The 24,627-nt window shown below is 43.8% G+C and overlaps 1 protein-coding gene across 1 annotated transcript in view; it reads right to left on the bottom strand.

The window, feature by feature from the left end:
* Positions 1-757: 757 nt before the first annotated feature.
* Positions 758-24,627, bottom strand: part of pcdh7b (protocadherin 7b) — a 65,119-nt gene continuing 41,249 nt past the window's right edge. Inside the window, exon 2 of the mRNA XM_088015398.1 lies at positions 758-2,714. Within this exon, the coding sequence (XP_087871524.1) occupies positions 2,478-2,714 (237 nt within the window). The 3' untranslated portion in view covers positions 758-2,477. The remainder of the gene's footprint in view (positions 2,715-24,627) is intronic.

Genomic DNA, 24,627 nt, shown 5'->3' with positions numbered 1-24,627 from the left:
AGGTCGCATTCATCCGAACTGAACGTCACTGATGCTAAACAAATCTCACTATTCTGTGTCCTGATAAGCGCAAGTGGAAAGAAAAACAACAACCATGATGGACTATATGAGAATTAAGTTGTTAATATGCTGCTCCGGCCGATAACAACTTCAATATATAAGCTAAGCTCCACCGTTAGCCTCCATGTTTACTTCCGCAAACACTGAGCACTTCTTCTTTTTATGGCAGTTGGCAGAACACTGAGAACGCTGACGCTATTGCGCCCTCTACTGCGCATGCGGGACACTTCAGGTCGTTTGCCCATTTACACTGCAGGACGCATACAGGTCGCATTTTCTGGCAGTGTGAACGGCCCCGGCAAAAAAATCGGAATTGCCAAAAAATCGGAATTGCCAAAAAATCGGAATTGAGTCACTTCAGGCTGCAGTGTGAACGCACCCATTGTGGTACATGTCTGGTGAGCAAAAACAAAAAAATGACATACAGACACTTGCAGAAGTATTCCTATCCTTTGACCTTTCTCTCAACGTGTCACAACGCAACTATGAACTTCAGCGTATTTTGTGCACCAAACCAAAACAAATGAATCCATAACTTTGAATATTCTCCAGATCTCAGACTTGGGTTTGAGCTTTGACTGGACCATTTCACCAGCTGTATGTTTAGGTGTGATGTTGTGACTGCGAGACTATCCTCTCGCCCGTTTCTCAAGTCTTTTGCTTCCTCTCGCAGATTTTCTTCCTATTTTCCCCTGTATTTAAATCCATCCAACTTCCCATGAAATCTATCCAGCTGAAGAGAAAAATGGTGGCATGATGCTGCCACCACCACCGTGTGTCACAGTGGGGATGGCATTCTTGATGGCATTATGTCGAGCAAATGTCTTGCCAACAGAGATCCCACCTGAGCTGTGGTTGTTTGCGTCTCCTTCAGGGTCGTCATAGGACTCTGGACTGATTGTTTCTTTGCCAGACCTAAAACTTTAGGTGGAAGTCCAAATCTGACAAGGGTTTAACATTACCTGATGCTTTTTGTGTTGGCCTATCACCTAAAATTCTAAAAAACAAACAAAAAAAAAATATATTGAGGTTTATGGTTGCTGTGTGACAAAATGTACAAAATGTACAAATGTTCAAGGAGGGTGAATACTTTAGGAAGTTGCTGGAACTTCAACTTTAGGATTTATTTATGCCATTAGATTTTGCTTTGTATATACAATCAATGTACGAGCCTACTCTGTATACAGTATGCTATTTTTGGACCTGCTTGTTTTCCAGTTTATGCTATTTTAATTCCGAGAGCGGATTTGACTGACAGGGCTGATCATGGTCGCAATCTGACAGTCTGCTGGTGGCTGTCTCAGTTGAGTCACTTAAAAAGGATAGCTATAACTAAAAAGTGCTTTTTCATATTTCCAATCCTACTGTAAACATGAAATTTTACATGCCACTTGAAAAATAAATAAGTAAATACCATCCACAAGTACACATCAAGGCCAAATCTTGAGCATAGGGTCAGTGTTCTTCCAAGTTCCTAGCCAATAAGTCACTCAGTTCTTCCCTAAGGGTAAATCAATCTTCTTTTTTTTTTTTTTGGGTCTTGAGAATACTTCTGACTTGTGACAACCACGCAGATCTGCCATTACAAGTGTGACGTCTCAATCTTTTGCAAGGGAGGATATGAATCTTTAAGCCATTTGAATATCACTCGCTAAGCTCTGGTGGAAAAGCCTCTGCACTTAGGCTTAGCACTCTCAAGACAGCTACTCCTTGTTAAGAGTCGCCTCAGACTCCTCCACTATGAATGGGACCATTACCCTCATCGCTTACTGCACAACCACTCACACACGCACACACACACACACACACACACACACACACATATGAACACGCATATGCATCTATGGATATCTTTCTCTCAACTGGGGCAAACTGAATGCGTTCAGAAGAGCTGCGAGCCAAACGCGCATGGCGAATCAGTGCGCCAGTTGTCTGTATAGCTTCTAAACAATTCCGGATGAGTTCTGGCTCCCTGCTGTGCCCCTTTTCCGCTTCCCTTAAAGAACGCAGGGCAAGATGGAGATATCTTATAGAAAAGCTCATCTACATGAGAAAAGGGACGTAAGTGGGAATTGTAAATTCTTCATGATGCAGCGCTGGGTTAATTTACAATAGGATAAAAGGATCAAAAATGACAAGAAGGAGGGGGTTAGTTTAATGCAGGACGACTTATGTTGCTCCTTTGATCAGACAAGTCTGATGTTTCCAAATAAAAAGAAAAAAAAAATCTGCTACGTCCTCTGCTGCTAGATCCCAACGCCAGAAAGCGCACCTCACCTGATGCAACGATAAGCGTGAATTAGAGACGTTTCTGTCTGTTTGTGGTGCTGACTACCGTCCAACGCCCCTATGGGAAACCTGTAGCCCAGTATGTGGTGTGTGTGCTTCCTATGACTTAGCGGGTTCTTAACCTCCTTTCAGTGTTTGCCCCTACCATTTTCCATGTGCTCTGCCTCACCGACACTGCCATCCGGCGTTGTCCTCTCGTAGCTGTCCTCGGGCAGGGGGAGGGCGCCCAGCCGGGGGCCCGAAGAGCTCTTGCTGCTGGGTGTCTCGGATTCATCCAGGCCGCTGTCGTAGCAGCTCTGCAGCGATCCCTGCTGGTGAGGGTCCTGGGGCTGGCTCACCACCGAGAAGGTCACTCGACGAAACGGCTACAAGAGAAACCAAACGTCCGGGGGTCACTATAATAGGGACTGTTTTTAGCTGTGTTTGTCTTTTTTAGTGAGATATGATTTTTGGGAAGTTGGGGCCGCTGAAAATCAGACATGGGCTTTTCAGGAGGGGGATGCCAGGAATCTAGGGGATAAGAGGGGGTCAAAGGAGGCGCAAAAATGTATAGGCTAGATTTTAATGGGAGGCTATTAATGATTAAAAGTACAGATAAGCTGGACTAAAAAATAATAACAAATGTCCTGATTTCCACAGGAATCGACTAAGACAGCTGACTTTTAGCCAAAAACCTTAGCAATAAACTTTCCCCTCACCCCCAAGCTAAGCCAAGCTAAACCTAGGCAACCGAGAAGACATGGAGGCTAATGACCTCAGTGTTTTTATCAAACTAATTTGCCCACTGAAAGTAAGAAGAAAGACCTGATTTGAAAGCAGAAAGCGAAACCACAAGTCTAACCCCGGATGCATACAAACAGGCAGAGCCACTTGTTGCCACGTTACCACACAAAAAGGTCCAGCTAGGTGAGAGGTAGGTTCAAGCTGTCATTGCATGCGGTCTGCTTGAGCACATTACTGAACAACATCCGCTGTTAGGCTCTAACAGCGTATCATCGAGACCGAGGCCTGTTCCTCACTGTCTCGGCCTGCTTAGTTTTCTTCCTGTGTCTCTCATTTCCCTGTCAGAAGCAGCACAAAGGCAATGGCACGGAGGAATGATAGCTGGAGGAATAAGCATGAAGTGAGGAATGAAAGAACCGGTTTGGTCATTATAGCAGTAAATGGCATAACAAATTGTCGCTGCCACTCATTAATTAGACACAAACACTGTCGGAGCTCGCCTCTGCTGCCGCAAAATGTGCGAGCAACCTTGCCGGACTGCGGATCCGTCCGCTCGCAATCCTTCTCTTCCCCACTGTCATCCGTGTTTCCTTGTTCAATCACGAGAGTATTACATGGGGCAGAGGCTCATTACTCAAAAATGCTCTCCCCAGCACCATTGCACATTTGTTCCCTTAATTCGCTCACCTGAAGAAGATGAAACGGTTAGCCTCAAGTGATTGCAATTTAAATTGGTACACGGTAGATAGGTTTTCTTTGCCGTTCGCTAGATTTTGCAGGTAGAGGTGTGTTTGAAAGGACTCTCTTGAAGGGGGCCGGAAACATAAAGTTCGACCCAAAGATCTCATAACTGGCAGAAAGCGGTATATCCCTAGTTGTGGTGGCATACACTGCTCAGTCACCTTGAGAGAACTCTAGCTGGAAAAAGACGGAAAAGGGGCGCAATTGGCTTCTGTGTAACTGATCTGAAAACTCTGGTAAAAGGTGAAAAAGCAAGTAAATAAAGGCATCTACTGATCTGTAAATGTTGGTAAGAAGTTGCTAGGAGCTGATCAAATCACCCTACCTTTCCAGGTATTCTTCTTGCCAAACTAAATATAAAGAATGACCCATAAGAACTATCCGCAAAAAAGGAGATCCACAGGTGCAGCTCAATTTTTTTTTTTCTTTTCTAGCTTTTCTAGCTTCCTGTGGCACCTAGCTGTCCTGCAGTGCCAACTCTAGCTTGGCTGTCAACTTAAACAACATGTGAACATTTGGTTGCAGCTGATCTGAATCAACCAAAAACAGACGTACATGGACGTCCAGCATGACGCATGGAAGTTCTTCGATTTTGTTTTTTCCAACTCCATGTAGCAGATAGTTGTTCTGCGGTGCAAACACTTGCTTCGATACAAATAGGAACAACGAGAAGACAGTCCCGAACTGATGTCTATTTTCCCTGTCCTCTGTAACCATTTCAGCCAACATCAATTCTGTTTTCTTTATTACTTTCGTTAGATTTAATGGTCGCTGGTAGGCTTCGATGCTACGCTCTTCAGCTGTCACAAGTCGACTGTTGCTATGGTGAGCCCCCACTAGCATGGAGACATGGAGGCTGGTATGAAAATATCAAACCACAGTCTTCTTCTATGTTTAGTTAATATAAATAGATATAGGAACATGAATTGTTGACATGTGACTAAGGTTGGATGTTTTTTTGTTTTTTTTTACCACCTTAGGATACTTACTGTAAAAGTACTCAGCTAAGCTAATACTGTGTGAGCTTGTTAATGATTTTTTTCCCCTCAGTCCAGTGGGAATTTATGTTTTTATTTTTTTGCTCTGTGTGTGTGCGTGTGTGTGTGTGAATTTTTAATTTATTTATCTATTTCTCCCCAGTTCTGTTTCTCTGGCTGGCTGGCTAGCACGGCAATCTTGGCAATAAATCATGTTTCCTTGTAATTACAATCAACACTCAACAAATGAATTGGTATAAATATTCATGCAGATTTCACTTGGCTAGTCAAACATTTTGTTGTATAACAGAAGCGGAGGCCAGTAGGAAAAACTGATCACTATAGGTGTAATAACACTGAAAAAAAAAGAGTTGTGATGACACAGAAACATTTTGTTTGTTTTTGTTTGGTTGTACTGTATTTCTCCAAAACATTTGTTAAGTGTGAGGTGTGTTCTAACAAATCTTCCAGCTTGTCTAAGCAGAAAAATTGGGCTTTTTTTTTTCCCCCTATGACCAGATTCAATCAGAGTGACTTTGCTTTATAGGAAAAACCAATTTTTAATGAAACACATAAAAAAAAAAGTCACCTAATGAATTGCCAGTAACTTGCAATGAAAGAAAAGTACTTGAGGTTGAGCACAATGAGGGAAAATTGAGTTTGGGAAAAAGGAAAAAGAACCTGACAAGAAGGGAGAAAAAAAAAAGAAAAAGAAATGAACAAACAGGTTTTATTCACCTGAATTTCCTCACTTGCTTTCTCCGGAGGGAGAGCAAGAGTGAACAGAATAAAAGCGGGGGGTGGGAGGGAAGCTAATTTGTTTGCAGACCAGAAATAGGGTTCACGCAGAGATTGCCAAAGGCTTTGGATTAGAATCTGCAGCCTCGATCAACTGCAAAGCAACCTTTGATCCTTCTCTTCTTGCTCTTTTAGATAAAGGAATAACATAAAAAGACACTTTATTTCGATTTGAGATTTTATGCGAATGTCTGAGGATGTGGAATTGAGATTAGAAATAAAGGAAAAGACTAAATTATGTCGCTTGGCAAGCCCTATGAATTCACATGCAACTGTCAGGTTGTCATGACCGATTTGATACTTTCAGTTCTTCTCTTGAATATTAAGGGTAAGAGACAATTTAGAAAGAGTCACACTCAAGTCATAAAAAAAAAAAATCTTACTCTGCCATGCAGAATGAGACCTGGGAACAGGAGTTTTGCTGCCCTAAGGATGTTCAAATGTCCAAATATTAACAGACTGGGTTAACCGATGAGCAATTATTGTGTTATTTTGCACATAGTTGCTGACAACTCAACATATGATGGTCCTTTTTGTGAGTTTCTATTTTTAGTTTCTTTCTTCCCACCAGAGGTTTCTGCACTGCTCACACGCCGGCCATTTAAGCAACGACGCAGACCGAAACACAAGCACATCTGGACAAACTGAGACGTCATCGTGACGCTATCTGATTACATTTCCGCTGAAAATAAATAGCCACAGATTCGAGAACTTTTACTTTTTCACCTGGACCTGATGCCGTTTCCTTTCATAGACCTTTTCTTATGTACTTATAAGCGCCACACCGTTTTATGTTTACCAGATGCCAAAGCACTTCTCAGGGGTCACGAAATTTCCCTCAGACTGACGTCCAGCTGTGGCGACCAGGAGAGAGGACTGGGCAAATTCATCAAAACTGAACATTGTAAACTAGCCACAGGTTTTTCAGGGAGCTGTGGCCGAACCTCGAACCAGCCTATTTCCTGGACGCTTGAGGCAAAACACATGTGCTGCCTGTCTCACAGGCACCCGAAGCCAATAAAAACAGCGCCGCGCCAGTCGTGTCAACAGTGAATGACCTCTTGGATTTAATTTCCATTTCCCTCCCGTCCTAACAAAATGTTTGTCCTCTTTCAGCAGCTATCTGTTTTTAACCACAGCTTCTTCTTTTATCTGCTGGTGAACCGTGGAAGGCCGACACACACCGCTCACGCATGAAGCGCACTGTCTCCTTACGACGCTAGTTATGATGATTATTTGGTCTGTACAGCATGTTTGAGGTCAAGTATGTCTTGTGGCACGCCAGCCATTGCTCATCATTACCGTACAGTGCTTTTACAAAAGTATTCACACCGTTTACACCTTTTTTTTTTTCTTTTTTTTTTTTGCACAATCCGAAGCTTCGGGACTTTTTATTGAAACTTTGCATGCCTCTCCTTATGGCGTGTAAATGTAAGGATTTTTGAAGTGACAAGTAGCAAAGTTGTTGAAAAGAACAACTTTTCACAATTTACAATCAGTGGCAAAAAAAAAAAAATGGAAATTGATGTTCGCAGATGCTCTTCACCCAGTCAAACCGAGGCAGAGTTATTTTGCAAAGTAAATTGAGAAAAACGGCAACGTCTAGATGCGAAAAGCTGGCAGACACATACACCAAACGACTTCCAGCTCTAATTGCAGTGAAAGCTGTTTTTTCCAAAGTGTTTCTGTACTTTTAAGATTTTTAACTCTAGAAAATGCTGAAAATTATTTATCTCGCCCCTTCACATTACAGTTGTGTGCTACATTTTGCATGCTGCGCAGAATCCCAATGAAACAAAAGAGTTTGTGGGCTAAAGTAGCTGTGTATGTGCACTGGGCGGCCTGTCGCCCGTTCTCACTTGATGCATGGCTTTATAATTAGGCCTACCTTCAACAGACCCTCCGGATGAAATGAAGGATAATGGAACTGGTATGAAAACACCGTGTGTGTAATTTCAGCTGTAAATACCTTTGGCAGATGGCAGTGACCCACTACCGTGAACCACAGGAAGTAATTGTGGCTGGGTTGGACTTGGGGCGAGAGGAGCAAACATAAACTGCAGGTCCAGTGTGTTATTGCAGTCAACCCAGAGAAATGAAGGGATGCGGAGGAGGGGAGCTTGAGCAAGCAAGATAGACCGGGAGATAAAGAGGCCAATTGAAAACAAGGGGAGCCAAAGAGAGATGGAGAGAGTGACGACGGAGGGCAGCGACACACGAGTGCCGGCATGATTGCCAAAAGTGCCAGTCGGTAATTAAGAACCCGTGTTTCATTTTTAATGGGCAACCAGGCGGTGACCTGATACACCACCTGAGACACAGTCAGAGGGAGCCAAATAGCCATGACATACAAAAACAACATACTTGCAGGGATCTTAAATTGGCTCAATCTAATTGCTTTTGCCTGTTTAAGTGCAAGAGAGAACTTGGTGCAATTCCAGGGCTGGGGAGTCGCAAAAGTTATTGAGATATATTGTTACTGAAGTGATAAATGAGACAAATGCCCTCAGGCTGAACTGATGGTTAATCAATTGGAATCTGATCAAGGTGGATTCAAGTTCGATTTGGGTTCTGCCCAGCTGTGGTAAATTAGGGTGTTACAGAACAGAATGTTGATTCTTGTGGACGACTCGGCAGCCAAAAAACGAGTGGAAAGGCTGGATTTTCTGTGCCTTCTCACCAAGACAACATTGTACGCACTTCACTGGAAATTGATTTGACAGACACCAATATTGGATAATTGTGAAGTAAAATAAAAACTTATCAATTAGGGGGTCTACAAGCACAAGCTTTCAATACTTGCCACAGATTCTCACGGAATATAAATTTAGGCCCAGCGGTTGTACTGCGTCACAAGTCTGTTTTTTACCCATTTAAAGATTTTCTTTTAGTTCCATGAGCTCTGAACGGCTCACCCATCAATGTCAAAAGTAAACAATCCCACAGCACAATCCATTTCCACATTACAATGGTGAGTTATCTTGGTCTAACACATAACGTCCTTTTGAAATGCTATATTCATGGTTAAAACTTGATCAAATGTAGTAATGTTCAAGTAATATAAACTCCTGGGAGGCATTGTAGATGGTTTCTCAGGTGCCCTGGATTTATTTATTTATTTTTTAATGTATGGTTTGGTTAAGTTGTGAGATTGTCGGTGGAGGAGCTGGCTTTAGCTTTGTTAGGCGGAACTGCTGGCTGAGTCTCAGGTATCGTGTTTTAGCCCGGCCAATAGCTTTGGCCCTGTCAAGCTCCGGTGCACGTCTTAATGTTCCCCCGTTTTTCTTCAACCCTCAACTCCTCTGTGCAACATTCCTCGTAGGTCGTTCCTCCCTAAGCTGGAACCTGACACCGTAATGAGGGGAAACGGGAACAACATACCGAGAGACTCCAGGAGCAAAGAAAGAAAAAGAACAAAAACTGGGAGGAAAAAAAAAAATAAAAGTCTGAGATGACCGTCTTTGGTCTCGTCCTTGTCTGCTGAGTTTCAAAACCGCTTTCAGCCTCGCAGAGTGACGGCTCATCAAAGTAGCAGTTTACACAACAACAGAAACGGAGACAGAAGGATTGGTAAACCTCATTGCCATACTCTCTCAATTGAAATTATGTCAGCGAGGTGCGAGGTCATGCAATAAAGACTGGCGCAGAGCCAGATAGTATAATTTCTAAGCACCTTTAAAAATACTTTAATGGCAATCGTGATGGGTAACACGCCATCTGTCAGAGTTGATGATGCTATTAGCACTCCCTTGTCGATCTTACCCTTCCGTTTTACCGTGTGGTGGTTTTATGGACTGACAGAACACAGATCAATTGAATGTCCTTCAGTGCTTCTCCACTGCTTTTCTTCAGTCTTATCGACCCTTTATTGGCATGTTTGGCAGGAGAGACAGTCGGACACATGCATATGTTTCAGTGGGGCTAGGCTAACGAGAGGAAGATCCTAAACACAAACCGTATGATGATTTCACCGTTTTGCCATAAAATGAAGCTGATATTAGACAAAAAAAAAAAAAAACTCCTCACAGATGCTGCTAGAAAACTTCCTTTCAACGTTACATTTTCTTACTTTGTCAACTTTCCTGTTGTCTTTTGCTCCTCCACGTTTTTAGGGACGTCTTTGGAAGAGAGCCACCGATAGCATTTTCCTATTAGCATTCAACCCATGAACGGAGCCAAAAAACAGGCCCGCAGGAAAAAAAGAAGAAGAAGAAGAAAAAAAGATCACACATGGTTACTTTTTTAAAGTCAGGGCTAAACTTTTAATTGCTCTTCAAGTGGCGGATTAGGCCACTGGTGTCACAGAGATACTATTCTGCTGGGATGTGTTTGAACATTGACAGAAGCTTAACCCAGTCCCTGACCTATTCTGAAAGCAGAAGAAGAGCTTTTGTTTTGTTTTTTGTCTTTTTTTTTCTTCTCTTATATTTATGAAGTGGGGACCAAGATATGCAGAGGGGGCATTAGCTGAGAGTGGCAGTGGTTTAGCTTCAAACTGATGCATAACCCCCCTTTGTAGTTCTTCAAGAACACAGTCGTTGTAAAATGGGCGTGTTGGAACTGATAGCGGGCCGTGATGAAGTAGGCAGAATGAAAGCTTCATCTTTCATGGAGGCAGTCGTGTCAACATCAGCTAAATATGCAGCATGGTCATTTTATGCTGTGGTAAATTTTTGTGGACATTCACAGCAAACAACACCCCTCCCCCACAACCCCCTGCCCCCCCTTACACACACACACACACACACACACTTATTCAAGACTTATGTTACATTCTCTGATTGAGAATGGATAGAAGCTTCTCCTGTGTCTCCACTTTAGAGCCTCTCCTGCTGACACAAGCGCTGGCATGCACCAGGGAATGAGTGTCAACCAAACTCCAACCCTGGTGTTGCTTACATAGTACCGGCCTGCAAATCCTGTGATCGCATTTCCTTTTTCTTTCCTTTTTTTTTTTCTTTTTTTTTTTTTTGCAGTGTTTTTTTTTTTCTCTCTTCTTCAATTCCTGACCTGAGTGTGTAAGTGTGACCTGTGAGAAAGAGCCATTAAAAGCGTGTGCAGTTTTGGTCAGGCAGTTAGAAACATGCAACACGAAGATGACCGTCATTAAGTTTGAACTTGTAATTATGAATCCATGTAGAAAAAATAAAATAAAATAATGATTTGGATTTCCAAGTCCTTGAATCCCCAAAACCAGACATGTAAAGCACACTCAATAGAAGTGTTCTCTGTAATGGATCATGGCCCCTCTGACAAGACAATGGACAAGTCTGGGTTTGGCTGTTTTATCAGGAGCAGTTCTTGGCTCCCTGGTTCCAGTGAAACTAAGCAAAACAAAAACATGTTGGACAGTTCAAGCAATCGAATTTTGGGATTATCTTGACTGGCCTCCACAATGTCCCGACTTCAAAAACAAAAACCATTGAAAAGAATTAAAGCAGAGACCAAGAGCAAGGCTTTTCATCCAACATCACAAGAGGACCGCTGGGAAAAAACAAAAAAGGTCAAAAAGTTCAACACACATACTCCAAAACCATGTGGAAATCCTTCTCAGAAGAGCTGAAGATGTTGTATACGCAAAAGATGGACTTAATGTCACCACGCAACTGCATCTGAAGGCTAGTGGATACTTCAGAAATGTAGTGAAGATCGAATAAGCCACCAAACTAACAACAGATTCTTGTTGATGGCTACAAAAAGCAGGTAAAATAATCAATATCAAAGTGGAGCGTACACTTAATCCAGTATATGATACTGACTTTACATAAATAGAAAGATATCCAAAATAAGCATAAACGTGCAAAGAGTTATTGGTTTTTAAATAACAGCAGTTATACGCTGTAAAAATCACTGCACCTAGAAAACAAGTCTAATTTATTTATTTTTTTTACTAACAGTGTCAACAGCTTTGATTTCCTAGTCCTGGCAGGCGAGCTGGTTAACAAGTTGCACAATTAGATCTAGAACTGCCCGGAAAGTGTTGTTCAAGACCGACGGCCCACTCCTGTCAGCTTTCTGCCCAGCCTGGGGGCTGCCGCTAACGTTAGCTTGTTGTGACACAGGTCAGTGTGTCGGCACAGAACATGACACGGCATCAGCAGAGGAGCGGCCGGACGCCAGAGCCGAGCGTTCGTTGTTGAGGCCGTAAGACACATCAGCAGCGGCAGGCAGCATCGACTGCGGCTCACTTAGCTTTTTCTTCTACCTGTCCCACGGAGGCACAGATGGAAGATCTTTTTTAAAAGCCTCTGAATGCTATGTCTTATGAAATGAATGTTACCACAGAAGGAAAGGGGGGGTGGGGGGTGAAATCTGTGATGATATGATCAAAAGGCATGAGACAGACTGCGGAGAGAGAGGGATAAGGAAAAAAGAATCCGAAGATAAGGAAGAGAAGCCGAAACATTGTAGAGGCTTTAATAGGGCTGATAAATGATTCTTTATTTACCATCCTGAGTCGCTGATGACAGATAACCTGCATTTAGGGGATCAGGGCTGCCATCCAAACAGGCAAAAAAAAAAAAAAAAGAGAGCACAAAGGGAAAGACTGGCAGAGGTTAGAGAGCATATCCAGCTTATCCACTAATGAGGCGTTCTGTTTGAGTACGATCATGCAGGCATGTATCCTTCATGTGGGATAAGTGGCGTGCGTCTCCAGCTCCCACGTCTGTTTCGGCGCGTCCTCGGGCGTTCTCTCGGAAAAAAAAAACAAAAAAAAACACTCGCCTCGTTTCTCGAGGACAGTTCCCGCCAGGTGGCACGGCTTTGTCTGGATCAAATTAGGACCGAGCCGATGCTGATCACATCGCACGCACGCACACGCGCACACTCATTCCCTTACAGGTCCCATCCACCACCTGTTCACGACAACAGCAGCATAGGACAATTATGATTCCAACAATTATGGAAACAATTACTACAAATGAGTAATTAGACCCTAATGTCGGGATAAATAAACTGACGTGGCAAAGGGAGAGGATGGAGGAGGAAGGGAAGAGCCCAAGGCGAGTGAAGGGGAGGAATGAGTAACAGGCGAGCGGATAGGAAAAGGGAATTGAAGCAGATATGTGGAGTCGCTACAGTAAACTCTGCTGCTGCAACATAAGGATTATCAAAAACCGAAATGGCTTCAGACTCACACACATACCCTTCCTGTCATGTCCCCCTTTTCCTCCATCCTCATTCATCTTCTCAACCCTGCCCCCTTATCTTCTCTCTTCCCTCTCTCTCCCCCCCCAACCCCGCCAGCCCTCCTCCTCCACTTTGCCTCCCTATCTCGGTCTCTGCCGCTCTCGCCCACTCTCCCTGCTAACTCGCTATCTCTGTCGGGATCACGCAAGGTCAAACCTCCCCGACGTTTGATGGATGAAAATGGAATTAAGATGAAAGCACACTTTCAGATAATGAAGATATGCGGCGGGAGATTAGGAGACTCGGGGAGGCTGCCGAGGTGCCAGCCAAATTAATATTGAAATTTATGTGTGTTCGGCTCGTGCCCAGACAATCCCCGGGTGTTATTCTTCCCACCAGGGGGGGAGCAAAGTGGAAAACACAACAAAAAAATGCTAATGGGGGAAAGTAGGAAAAGGTGGCGGCCCTTTTCCTTTCACCAGTTGGCAGTGTTATTTTGTCGGATGGAGTCAAATTTTTAACTTTGACACTAGAGGGGCTTCGTGCAGGAAAGGCAGACGGGTGCACGGGCTCACTTATGTGTAGCATGCTTTACATATCGACATGTGCCTTCTCCGATATTTGCATGTGCTTTGAGAGGCATATGATCTACTTTACAGGAAGAGACACAGGAATGCGCCGGGGATCTTAGAATCCGATTTTCCTCATCTCAGCAGTTTCGACGGAGGCCAGATCAGCGTGCGTGTGTGTTGGAGGAGTGTGTTATGGAAGATAGGAGAAAAGGATAAGGCTCCCCGTGTCTCGGTAGGAATAAAAGACAGAATATCAGTCGTTCAAGGCCTCGTATCAACCGTCTGATGACTGCGATATGCACACTAATCCACATGTAAAATAGTCCTCTCCTCCGAGGCACTTCTTTAAGTGCACTTAGTTAAGAGTCTGGCTGCTCTTTTCACATTTTTTTTTTTGCCTTCCATGACACTATACCCACTGACTGGAGAAAAGGAAAGAAAAGGAAAGAAAAAAAAGAAAAAAAAACAAGTGGTTTCGTCTGCAGCCTTATTAGAGTTCATTACCCGGTTGTAGACTGAGCAGATTTTTTTTTTATTTATGTTTGTTGGGTAGAGGAGGTTTTGACGTTAGTTTTGGGGAGTTGCGTAATGCCGGCATGAAATATGTTCTGCTGGGCAGCATAAAAGCCAAAACGCAGTCAAGATTATTAAGCAAGGAGTACTATGCAGAGATAGCGGCACCATGGACGGGGGCCCTATTTGAATCCCAGATTTATGTTTGATGTAAAATGATCCAGTTGACCTTTTATTGTTTAAAACTTGAATTAAAAGTAAATAAGATGACACGATTACAGTTTAAACCGCTATAATTGATCTCCGAGTCAAAATTACGTGTAGTAACTGGAACTAAAGTGACGGCTTCAGCCATCTTATTTACCGGTCTGTGTTGATCCGAAGAAGCCTTTAACTGAAGAGACAGAAACGATGAACAAGCTCCAGAACAGGCACTTCAGAGTCATTAGTGGCTAATGCTTAGCCGCAGAGAGGAAACTCTAATGCAGAGAATAACTGTATTATTATTATTATTATTATTAGCTGCAAACAGTTGCCTGAGATGACAGACTCCCAAGCAGACACCAACTTCAGCATTATTAGTGGCTAACAGAGAGCTGTTACAGCCAACAGTCATTGGATGAGTCAGGTTCTTGACAGATTTCCAGTCCATAACAGGGCAAACACAGAAATACGCAGGACTGACAACCGTGCATGCAAACACTCACTCCTAAGGGTGATTTAGAAAGGACTGTAGGAGGACGCCAGAGTACCTGGAGAGAACCCATGCACGGATGGAGAGGACATACAGAAAGGCCATAGACTAATTCAAACCCAGGACTCTCTTGCTACAAGGCAAAAGTGCAACCAATGCTGCAACCAGTACATCACTTTAAGACACAACTTCATGCCCTGGAGTCATGAACATATAGCTGCCCCTGGCTTCACCCGATAAAGTCGCAAACTGACACCGCAACCAGATAGAGACAGACTTCATTTTGAACAGAAACATTGTGGAGTTTCAGTGTAATTAAGTGTGGCTTCAACAATATAGGGGAGAAAAAAAAAAACACACTTTAAAGGAGAAGCTAAGAAAACTTAGCTCAGCTTTGCCCTCGCCAAGCTGCAAGCTGTTCGTCTTTGTCGACGAAAACAGAGAGAGAGAGAGAGAGAGAGAGAGAAAAATCTGGTCAAGTTACAGGAGACTGCCAACAATGAAGCTCTTTGTTAAGGCATCAGGTAAACAGGGAGAAAGCAGAAAATATCTTTTGCTTTTTTTTTTACCATCCAAAGGCTGAGGAAAGGTCAAACAGGTATGATTACTGAACACCTGTGCCTGCTCTCCTGCGAGCTCGGTACCGATGTACCGACTCCCCCAACCTCCCCCAACCTCCCCCCCACGCCCCCCCTAGCATTCAATCCCCATCAAGCTAAGTGTGTGCGTGTGCATGTGTGTGTGTGTTTCACCTATCGCCTTACCGGCAGCTGGTATCCAAGGAATAGAAAGAATCGTCAGCGAGATAGCCAGCGGAGGCTGAAGATGAAGGAGTGTGGTAGGTGGGAGAGTCGAGGCGGTGCATAGGGGTGGGGGGCAGCAGATGGAAGAGATCCTGAGTTCAGTTGAAATTACTCAGAACCCTCTTTCCCCTCTCCATCCCCCCCCCCCCACCCCACCTCTTCATGCTGCAGGTGAAAGCACCTAACTGTATGCATGATCCCCCCCTTCCCGCCCCCCTCCTCATCCTTCTTCTACTTCTAATCAAGAGGCAGGCAGGAACGAGCGGACGGTGAGCTTTGAGGTGGAACAGAGAATGAATGGCTGCTATTGAGGTAACCTAAGCTAACGACGGGAAAGATATCTGCTGTGTGGACATGCAAGACTGAACTCATACAGACATACACACTGTCTGCTGAAGCTCTTGGCTCATGAAGACCATAAAGGGGCTGGTGGGTGGGTGGGTGGGAGCGGGAGGTTTGTGTGATGGGTGGGTGTGCGTGCATGTGGGGGCGATACTCGGAGATGGCTATTGATTCAAAGCGACACGGCCGTGACATATAATAGTGACGGGCGCTAAGAATGGTCGCTGCGCGTCAACGTGCTCCATCCCTCGGCGGATCCGCGATGTCGGATCGCTCGGCCAGCGTGCGGTCGGGTTAGCGATACGTCCAATATGTCCATTTGAGATTGCGCTTGCTTTGCATACTTGTTGATTTTCTAGACAACAGAAGAGAGATGCATTCCTCCTTCTCTGTCTTTTTTTCCCCCACTCCCTCTCTTTTTTTTTTCACTGCCCTCCATTCTCAGTCATTCAGCCACAGCCGTTTGAAAAGACCTGACATCAGAACTCCAGGCCAGAGCTGAGGCTGTCACACAAAGAGACTAAACATCCATTTAATTTGAGCTTCTGTTGCATTGCCGTTTTCTCTCTCTCTCTCTCTTTGATCTAAGAACAATGCCCAGGATTTGCCTCGAACTGGGCTCCTTCCAAACCCATCCGCTCTCTCTGTGTACCCAGTTCCTGCAGAACAGGTTTTCTACCCTTCCACCTCCCCCGCCCCCGATTCACCGCCATACGAAGCAGAAGCCAACTGGTAGCTGCCTAGCAAGCTCAACACCATGCTGAAATAATGATGGCCCTCATCAGGCTGGCTAATTTAACCCCTGGTGTAAATTAAGAGGTAGAGGTCAGGGGGGCATGGAGGGAAAAGGGGATGTTGGTATTCAGCTCAAACTTAAAACAATAATCACTTCTTTTCTATAGACAGCTCCCTGGCCTGCATTACTATGCTTACAGGGAAAATTGGTGGATTTTATTCGATTTTTTTTCTCTGCAGACTGTTATTATAAATTTGATGCATTAGAAGGGTAGTTATTTAGAAGGCAATGGAGTGTGTTATTCCCTGTGTGTTTACTTTGTCATTTGCATCCCTTCCTTGCTTTACTTCTTGTGATTCATCCGTCTCTCTCGGCCGAAACCAAAAATGGCAGGTGTAAGTTGCACCTCAATAGTATACCAGTGAAATCCACTATTTATTGGGAACCCCTACTGAAATGTTTAAAAAGCAATTAAACATTTATATATTTTCACGGAAGTGACATCATTTCAGCAAACTCCAAAAAACAAACAAACAAAAAAAACTTTTGAGGTTTGTTTTACTGCTTCTGTCCATTTCAGATAAATATATTTAAGACTTAATCATTTGGATTTTTCTTCTGGCACATTTCAGGTCTATGCGGATCAGCAAACATCTGCCATTCTGAATGGTAAGTTCTCTCACGTTTCCCCATTTAGAGGAGAAGCAAAGACCCCTGCACCTCCTTGTGAAATTAGAGAATCTCGAGCTCAAGAATTACAAAGTGAAAGTTCCTACAAACGCCGATTTTAAAGTGTAAAGTATGCATCATAATGCTGAACTGAATTGATTTTTGCTTGAATTATTAATGAGACAACTAATTAAAACACTGGTGATTAAGTTAGAAATTGATTATTTCTTCAAGTGGATTTTTTCGCCCCACTGAAAAAATGTAAATTTTTGAAGGTTGGGTTTTGGAAAGATTACCCTGCGCCATAGTTCTCAAACGACAGTTGCTCGTGTATTTATTCTGACATTGGAGGTATTCAGAAGTACTTGAACAAAGTAAGTAGAGTCCTGTGAAAGAGTTTGAGTTCACTTTTTATTTCTTTACACTTGAATGTTTCAGTTCATGTCAAATTCAAGGCCATAGTTTTTTTGTTTTGTGGACTTTTAGACAACACAGTTATAATTGTTAGAAAGAGCTTTCAGATAAATGCCGGCTGGATGCTGGAAGTGTGGCATCTTGGGTCTAAGCGTTCCTCCACCGTGGGCTCATAGCACACGATGAGGTTAGAAACATGCAGCTAAATCTCAAAAGGCGAGAAATGAAAACTGCAGAATAAAAAAAATCCCCAATGGAAATGTGACATTTCTCTTTCACCCAGCTGTTTCACATTTAAGTGATTGGTAACGATTCCGACAGTTCTAATCACAGTCAACAGACATAATTGCGATCGGGCAAAAACTTTGATCGGCCCCGCACGTGCACAGACCCTGCAGTTATTCCCCCTGGCCCCCACCGACGTGCTCTGCAAAAGGGTGCGTTTGATGACACCGGGCTGTGCGGGGACCGCGTCTCTCCCGGTGATTCTCTCGCTGACTTTTCTTGGCACTTCGGCGGTGTCGCACTCACGGTATAGCAGCTAATGACGCTTGTCATACATTGTAAGATAAACGCATATAAATCGAACGTTCCTGGTCCTCCGTGACAATGCAGGTGATATCTTTTTTTGCAAAACTTGTCAAGCTGTTGTCAAGAAGTTGTCATTTTCTTTTTCTTTTTCGTTTTGTTTTTTTTTTTTTGTTCCCCCGACTGCTGCAGCCAGCCAGGTATCAGCCCATCCAGATGTGATCATCACCAATCGTGCGTTTGTTTTTTCAGCACCAACAACTTTTCATTTCTCATCCATCTGTCAGGAATATTACCCAGCAAGTCATCCATCACACTCAATCCACTCTCTAATTCTCACGTCGCTCGCTCTGCTTATCTCAATGCTTTCGAGCCGAGGTGTAATACTAACAAGGTAGAGAAAGACAAATGGCTTGTCGGCTCGTAAATCCAAAGATAGGGTGGGCGGTGCCGTTCCGTGTAACAGTTTTTTTTTTTTTTTCCCCCTCTCTTGGGAGACCTTGGAGGAACTTTCCCGTTACTTTGCTCTGACATGCGAAAGCGCACGCTCAAGAATAAAGGTCCCTGTCATGGCTCCCGCTCTTCGCTAATGAGTTCCATTTCATTCCCACATTCCTTTCCATGACCCCGTCAAACCTGGAGGCGCGTTGAGTTGCAAGGCCTTTCAGTATCTCCATCATTCTGCAACGGCTCCTTCCAGTGAATACAATCTCTATTGACTTCCAGGATCAGGTTATTATTTAATCTAGTGAGGAATTTCACGTGTGTCACTCGCATTTAGGGCAGCGCCAGTTAGAATGTCAATCAGCTAACTGCCTTAATTCCTCCTCCTCCTCGCGTTTGTCTTGTTCTCGGTGCGGATTTTCAAGTCGAATCACACGAGTAGTGGATAATTTGAGAGCATACGAGGGAGTCTGTTCAGAAGGATTCATAAACTCGCAAAGAGAGCAGGAGGGAAGATGTGTGGCAAGGTGACAAAAATGTGCGAGAAAAAAAGTCCAAATCTCAGAAGAAAGCAGCGATGATCAGCCAAATTAAAGTAGAAAAAACATTTTACAGTTAAGTGAAAGAAAAAAAAATCAATTGCTGGAGATGGAATCTTGTTTTCACAATGGTGTCCAACCTTGGTTCATGAGATGAATGTGGAATGTGTTTCTTCAGCACAGACATAGAAGCTGATTAGAGTTTATAAGACAGATGGAGGTAAATACACACCAGAACTGAAAGAAAACCTCTTAGAAGTCACGCAAATCTTGAATCTGCAACGGAAGTTTATGCTCCAAATGGAGGGGAACCCTAGACGTACTGCCTGTGCTGCAGTGGAATGGTTGAGATCAACTCACAGCAGACATGAGAATATCCCAGCGCAAGTTCAGATCGTTGTCTAACTGAGAGCTTGTAGGACATGGAAATTGTTTACAGACACTCTTCATCCAGTCTGACTAAGCATAGAGTCATTTTTTTGTTGTTTTTAAGAAAAATGTTGTACTACTATATATTTCAGAGACAAAATGTAATCAGGGCCTCTGTGGGACTGAAGTTAAACTGGTCCGGCTGACCAGTTCATCGTGTCGTGAGAGTTTTATAAATAATTTTGCATGAGCGGGGCCTTTGTTTTTGTTGGTTCGCCTATCACTGATTGTAAGACATCTGGGCCGTCTCATTAAGTGTGTGCCGCGCGGGTCTTAGGGTCATTCCAGCTTCTGTGGGTTAATCCTAGATACGGCATCAAACTGGATTAACCAAGGCGAGCGCTCTGATTGACCCGCTGTCTATACCTCACAAGATGGGGGCGGCTTAAAGAAAGGACGCTGACTTAAAGACAATATGAATGTGGCCTAAAATGCCAGCTAGTGTGGAAGAGACTCCTTACCTCCTCTGATTGTTGGGTAATTCAGGCGAAGGGCCTGAAAAGATTCGAGATTGATGAAGAGTTTGCTATGAGAGCAAACGCAGCGGCTTTGAAATGGATTTGCAAAAATCGCAAGGCCTTTATCTGCTTAAAGCTAACCAAAATGAGTTTATATGAATACAGGAAAAAAAAAACATTATTGTGCTTTTATATCCCCTACCCCCCTACCCTTCCCTCTCCACTGTAAACTCTCTTCTCATTTTCAATAGCCTTCGATGTAGGTCAAAATGACTAAATGAGAATCTGAGCTTTCGTCAGTCTGCCCGATTTTGAGATGATCCCTATTTTTATGAAGTGTTGACACTTGTGAAGCACCATATCAATTTATTTTTCATAGGGCGCTTTATAAATAAAGTTTTGCTTACTTATTTACTTTCTGCCAACATTTGAGTAAATGTTTTCTGATCGATCGCTGGACAAGCAAAATGAAGAGGGAGTGATAACGAGGTATGGTTTTGAATTAAGGTAAAAAATTTTACCAAAGATGAAAATCACTCTGGCAACCAAAAGTCCCTGCTGGGCTAATTTAAAAGAACGAGTCTAGCAATCTGGCAAAAATAAAAAAAAAAAATTAAAAAACAGAGTTCCCCCGCTGCCGCTATCCAAACCAAGGCCATTACAAGGGGGGAGGGGAAAAATCCACTCTGTTAGTGGAGATGCAATGCGGACCGGCCAAGGTGGTATCAAAATGCGAAGCGCCGCCGACGTGAGGCGACAGCTTTGATCTGAGCATGTCTCGACTCGCGTGCGCACACGCAGCCCAAATCTGTCCATCATCTACGTGCTTAGCCAACCTGCAAAAGTGGCCCAATCAGCGAAAGCTGAGGCTTGTCAGTCACACATTAGCAGCCGAGTCACCACGAGGCAGAGGAGGGGAGGAGGCTGAATGCTTATTAGTGGCTGTGAAATCTCAGCCCCAAAGCTCGTCTCGTCAGAAAGCGCTACTACTTTTCTTTAAGAGGATATTTTTTCTTTCTTTCTTTTTTCTTTTTTACATTTTTGCTTTGAAGATGCAGGAGCAGATTCAATGATGTATGAGGAAGAGGGAAGTATTTCTGTGCTTTTTCACATTTTAATACATTAGCATCAAAGACGTATTGGAATTTTAGATGAGATTTAGATAGAGCAACGCAAAATCAACTCACTTTCATAAAACCTCTGCTTAGCTAATGAAATAATTAGGGATTGATTCACTCGAGCGTCTTTGGAGGAGATGTAGAGATCCATAACTCCGGTGGGCCAATCCACAGTTGTTAATTTTTGGAATCCAAAAATCCCGTCTTCATGGAAGAGAGGTATCTCAGTTCAACCAGTATACAGCGACAAAACCAAACAATTCAGGAACTCGGATCTTGGAGGAGAGACCACACATACTGGCACACGAACACGCACTTCCCCACAGGAGGAAACAAAACGAAACAAATTAACCACGGTCACATCCGGGGCCCTCGGCGGCAGACGGAACGTCGGAAGTGTCTTGCTCCCTCCCCGTGTCGGCTTCATAACGTATTTGTCAAACCAATGCAGCCACTTCACACATCACCGACGAAAGAGGCAACATGGAAAGCTCCACGCAACTCGGTTTCCAATAACAGACATGCAACCGCTGTCAATCAGAGACCGATGAGGATTCGGAACGCGACTCTTCATCAGTCACGGCTTGCGGGACTGTACGCTACGAGAAGGAGCAAGGGATTAAAAAAAAAAAGAGAAAACAAACACGGGAGGAAAGTAAAAATGCTCAGAAACGCTTTGAATCGAATGCACAGCGGCCACATGTCTTCTTCATCCCACCCCTGTAGCATGCATAAACCAGAGAACTGACCATCAGGCGCTTGCTCTTCTAGTTCAATCTGCTCGTTGTTTGATCTCGACAAGCCAGAACCGGGGAGTAAACAAGCTTATCACAGAAGGATTTAGCAAACAAGAGGAAGGCAAAGAGATACAAAGCAAACAAGTAAATGTGCCAGCCCGTGTGAGGAATTCTGGGCCGTGCAATTAGGCAATATTTATAATACATGACGGGAGACGGTGGGGAGAGAGAGAGAGAGAGAGAGAGAGAGAGATGGTGAAAGGGAGGAAAGGTACATCTGAGTACAGAGACAGGAGTGGTAATGCTTGATTCATTGTCATTGATCAGCTGTGTGTTTGTGAATGAGAGTGTTTATTTCCAGCGTGTGTCTTTTCACCAGAGTGTGTGAGTGTGTGATGGGGGAGCAGAAGGCCTGTGGCAGGTAGAAAATGACCCGGGCCTTTTCATTTGACACCTCTGCGCCTTCAAACAAACTACCTAAGGCCCCTACGCACACCCATAATCCATTCAAGGTAGCAAGCAATTTTCATTATTGACTGGTGAGAAACACGGGCAAGGAGACAGAGAGATAGAGAGTTGGTGGGGTGGGAAGGAGGGGATGCTGGGGAGGGAGATGGAAAACAAAAAGAGAATAGCATGGTGGTGTGGAGAGAGATTAAGGGAGAAGTAGAAGAGATAGCAGGGGCATTGGCAACAGAAGGAGAGTGAAAAGGAGAGAAAATAGATTACAAGTAAAGCACAGACTCAAAAAAAGAGGAGGAGTGGGGGGTAGATTTGGGGAGGGAGAGAGATCCAAGAGATAAATGTGATTGAGAGTGATGCCCCTGTAAGGGGGGAGGTGGCTGTGGAAGAGATCGAGAGTGCAGCTGAGGCGGATGCAATCACAGAAGTGCTAATGCCTGGGTGAGAATGTAGGAAGTTCATGTTTTCCAATGGGGAGGGTGGTGTAAAAGGTAGAAATAACCTGTCGCCTTTTATATGAGCACCCGGGTGGAGATACTTAAGCACACAACACCAGTCGCACGCGCACACACGCACACACACACACACACACACACACACACACAGAGCCAGAATCGGTTTGATTTCAATCTGCAGCTTTTGCATCGGGTGGGATGTCACAATTTTGTCTTTCTCGGGCGCGAAACGTAAACTTGGACCCAGAAAGCAATGAGGTTTTCAATACAAACCGGGATAAGCCGCAGATTTTATTGCTAATCGGAAATTTACAATGCTGGTTCAATGGGACTTATCGCTGAACAATCAACATGTTTTAACATGTGATCTGGGTTGCTTAGCGACAGCCTAATTAAAACGGATACTTTTCAAGCAGAACATGCAATGTTTGTGTCGATGGAGTTTTGACTGTGTGTAACGACAGCTAGCTTGACTGGGAAAATACAAATACATTTTTATAATTCATTTTATTGGTATTGAAAATATAAAATTCTCCATCTCTACAGCAAACACTAGACATTTAACTTTTCATATTTTCAGTATTTTAAGTTTAGCCAACCCTTTTATCAAGCAAGACGTCACCATCTACTAAGCCTACTTCATGTTGTCAGAGAGGCTCTACTTATTTGAGTATTTTTTTATAAAGTCTATGTAACAGGAAATAATCAGTATTCAGACCTGGATGTAGCTAGTGAAGTTGGACCAAAAATATTTTTGGGGGTTCGGGGGTGAGATTGTGAGTGTATTCTATTATGCTTTTGATAAAGGGCCAACTCGTTTCTATGATTTAAAACAAAACTTAGCAAAAAGATAAAAACATTTCTAGCACTTGACAACAGTTCTGAATATCACAGGAAATCAATATGCATATTATTCACAGCATGACTAGATGGGGGTATAAAAAAAAAGAGTGCTGTCAACAGGCAGCATCCCCAGCTTTTATACAAGGGGGAAGTTGTGGGAAGTTGTGACAGAGAGGATAGAGGGGTTGCAAACTAAAAGGGGAATTATTAATATTCCATCCATGTCAGGTTCTGGCCAAGCCACAAAATTCCTCTCACTGTCGTTTTCAATCTCTCTAACAACCCAAGTGAGCCCCAGTGGGCCATTTTTTTTTTTCTGCTACAATTACCTTTTTTGCTGAATTTAAAATGTATATTTTTGTGTGTGTGTGTGTAGGTGTGTGTGCGTGTGTGTTCTACATTAACTCTATGATTGTTGCACTTTTCACTGCATGCGCGACGCCGTGTGCGGGCCCCGCAACTAAAAGTGCAACTTGTGGGAGTGGGGGATACGTTTCAGCTGAGACGTCACAGCGGGGGGAAGCGAGGGAGGGCGACTGGGGCACTGTGCCACACGGAAAAGGTTAACAACGCTCCCTGTGGTGCGCGAGGACGCTTGCATCACTTGCGGCTTCGATCAAACCTCTGGGGAAGCTGCAGTTAGCAATAACTAATCAGTGTCAAATTCCAGCTTTTCTGTAGCATCCGACGCTGCTCTCCTCTAACGCTCCCTTTCCTTTTCTGACTACCTCTCTGAGCTAAAGGCCAATCATTCCTACACCCCCTTTCCCCCACACACACCCTCTTTCCCTGGGCACACACACATTACACTTACAGGAAGTGTGTTTAAAGATTGAGTGTCTCACTCTCTCCCCACCTTTTTTCTTTATAACCAGGGCTATCGTCTGAAGTTGCCTCTGTCAGCACAATGAAGCTTTATAATGGATGGTAATCATTCAGCAAGCGTGGCGGCTATAGCTAGCCTGAAAGTAAAAAAAAAAAAAAAAAAAAAAAAAAATAGTGAGAGAATGAGAGAGGAAGGACAGAGGGAGAAGTCTGGCTCTTCTGCTGCTAATCTCAGCTAATGGCTTCTGCAGAGCCAAGAGAGAGCCATATGCACTAATAATGCAACGGGGGAGGGGGGTGGGGGGGATGGAAAGACGAGAGGTGGTG

The sequence above is a fragment of the Poecilia mexicana genome, unplaced genomic scaffold, assembly GCF_051168715.1.
Source record: "Poecilia mexicana isolate PSO_F unplaced genomic scaffold, ASM5116871v1 scaffold_18, whole genome shotgun sequence".
In the NCBI taxonomy this organism is placed as follows: Eukaryota; Metazoa; Chordata; class Actinopteri; order Cyprinodontiformes; family Poeciliidae; genus Poecilia; species Poecilia mexicana.
This window is presented reverse-complemented; position numbering and strand designations above follow the sequence as displayed.